Below are 1,348 nucleotides of genomic sequence, written 5' to 3'. Positions count from 1 at the left end.
GGACCTGGGGGCTCTGCTTTGTGTGGGGAAGGGTCTCCTGTGTCAGATGTGTCATGGGAAGCGCAGGGACTGAAGGATCCCAGATTTGGATCATGGGAAGTGCAGTGATTGGAGAGTTTCCCCCCAAATGTGGGTCATGGGAGGTGCAGGGACTGAGGGGTCTCTTCCCAGATGTGGATCATGGGAGGTGCAGGGACTGAGGGGTCTCCTCCCAGATGTGGATCATGGGAGGTGCAGTGGCTCCCTCCCAGCACCCTGCTGGTGGTGCAGCGTGCTCAGAGTCGGAGCTGGGCCATCCCAGATCTGTGCAGCCGCTGTGCCAGGGGGGCTGTGCTGCCCTGCTGGGTCTCCAGCTCCTTCTCCTCTCTCATTCCCCACCAACCCCCGTCTCTCCCGTGGAGCTTTGCCGCGGGAGCACCGCGGGGTCACCGCCCTGGGCTCTCCCCCCGCAGGGCGGCTTCGAGTACAAGAGGGCCATCGTGGACTGCATCATCGGCATCATCGAGGAGAACCCCGAGAGCAAGGAGGCGGGGCTGGCCCACCTGTGCGAGTTCATCGAGGACTGCGAGCACACCGTGCTGGCCACCAAGATCCTGCACCTGCTGGGCAGGGAGGGCCCGCGCACGCCCGCGCCCTCCAAGTACATCCGCTTCATCTTCAACAGGGTGGTGCTGGAGAACGAGGCCGTGCGGGCTGGTCAGTGCCCCCCGGGCTGGCAATTCCCGCCCGGAATGGGCTGGGGGGGGTGTGACCCGCGTGGCAACTGCTCCGCTCAGCAGCGGAGTTTGGGCCTCCGGGTTATGGAGCTTATAGGGGTTCATGGAATTTTGAAGCGGTTTAGGGAGTTTTGAAGGGGTTCATGGAATTTTGAAGGGTTTATGGAGTTTTGAAGGGGTTTCTGGAATTTTGAAGGGGTTCATGGAATTTTGAAGGGGTTTATGGAGTTTTGAAGGGGTTTATGGAATCTTTAAGGGGTTTCTGGAGTTTTGAAGGGATTTCTGGAATTTTGAAGGGGTTCATGGAATTTTGAAGGGGTTCATGGAATTTTGAAGGGTTTATGGAGTTTTGAAGGGGTTTACGGAATTTTGAGGGGGTTTATGGAATTTTAGAGGGGTTCATGGAGTTTTGAAGGGGTTTCTGGAATTTTGAAGGGGTTTCTGGAATTTTGGAGGGGTTTACGGAATTTTGAAGGGGTTTAGGGAGTTTTGAAGGGGTTTATGGAATTTTGAGGGGGTTTCTGGAATTTTGGAGGGGTTTCTGGAATTTTGAAGGGGTTTCTGGAATTTTGGAGGGGTTTACGGAATTTTGAAGGGGTTTAGGGAGTTTTGAAGGGGTTTATGGAATTTTG

General features: G+C 55.2%; 1 protein-coding gene across 1 annotated transcript in view; it reads left to right on the top strand.

Moving 5' to 3' along the window:
• COPG2 (coatomer protein complex subunit gamma 2) overlaps window positions 1-1,348 on the top strand; it is a 26,645-nt gene that overhangs the window by 15,086 nt on the left and 10,211 nt on the right. The window contains exon 14 of the mRNA XM_027908616.1: window positions 453-715. Coding sequence (XP_027764417.1) covers window positions 453-715 — 263 coding nt within the window. The remainder of the gene's footprint in view (window positions 1-452; window positions 716-1,348) is intronic.

The sequence above is a fragment of the Empidonax traillii genome, unplaced genomic scaffold (genome assembly GCF_003031625.1).
Source record: "Empidonax traillii isolate 1590-97213 ecotype Southwest subspecies unplaced genomic scaffold, ASM303162v1 scaffold1770:size85425, whole genome shotgun sequence".
NCBI lineage: Eukaryota > Metazoa > Chordata > Aves > Passeriformes > Tyrannidae > Empidonax > Empidonax traillii.
This window is presented reverse-complemented; position numbering and strand designations above follow the sequence as displayed.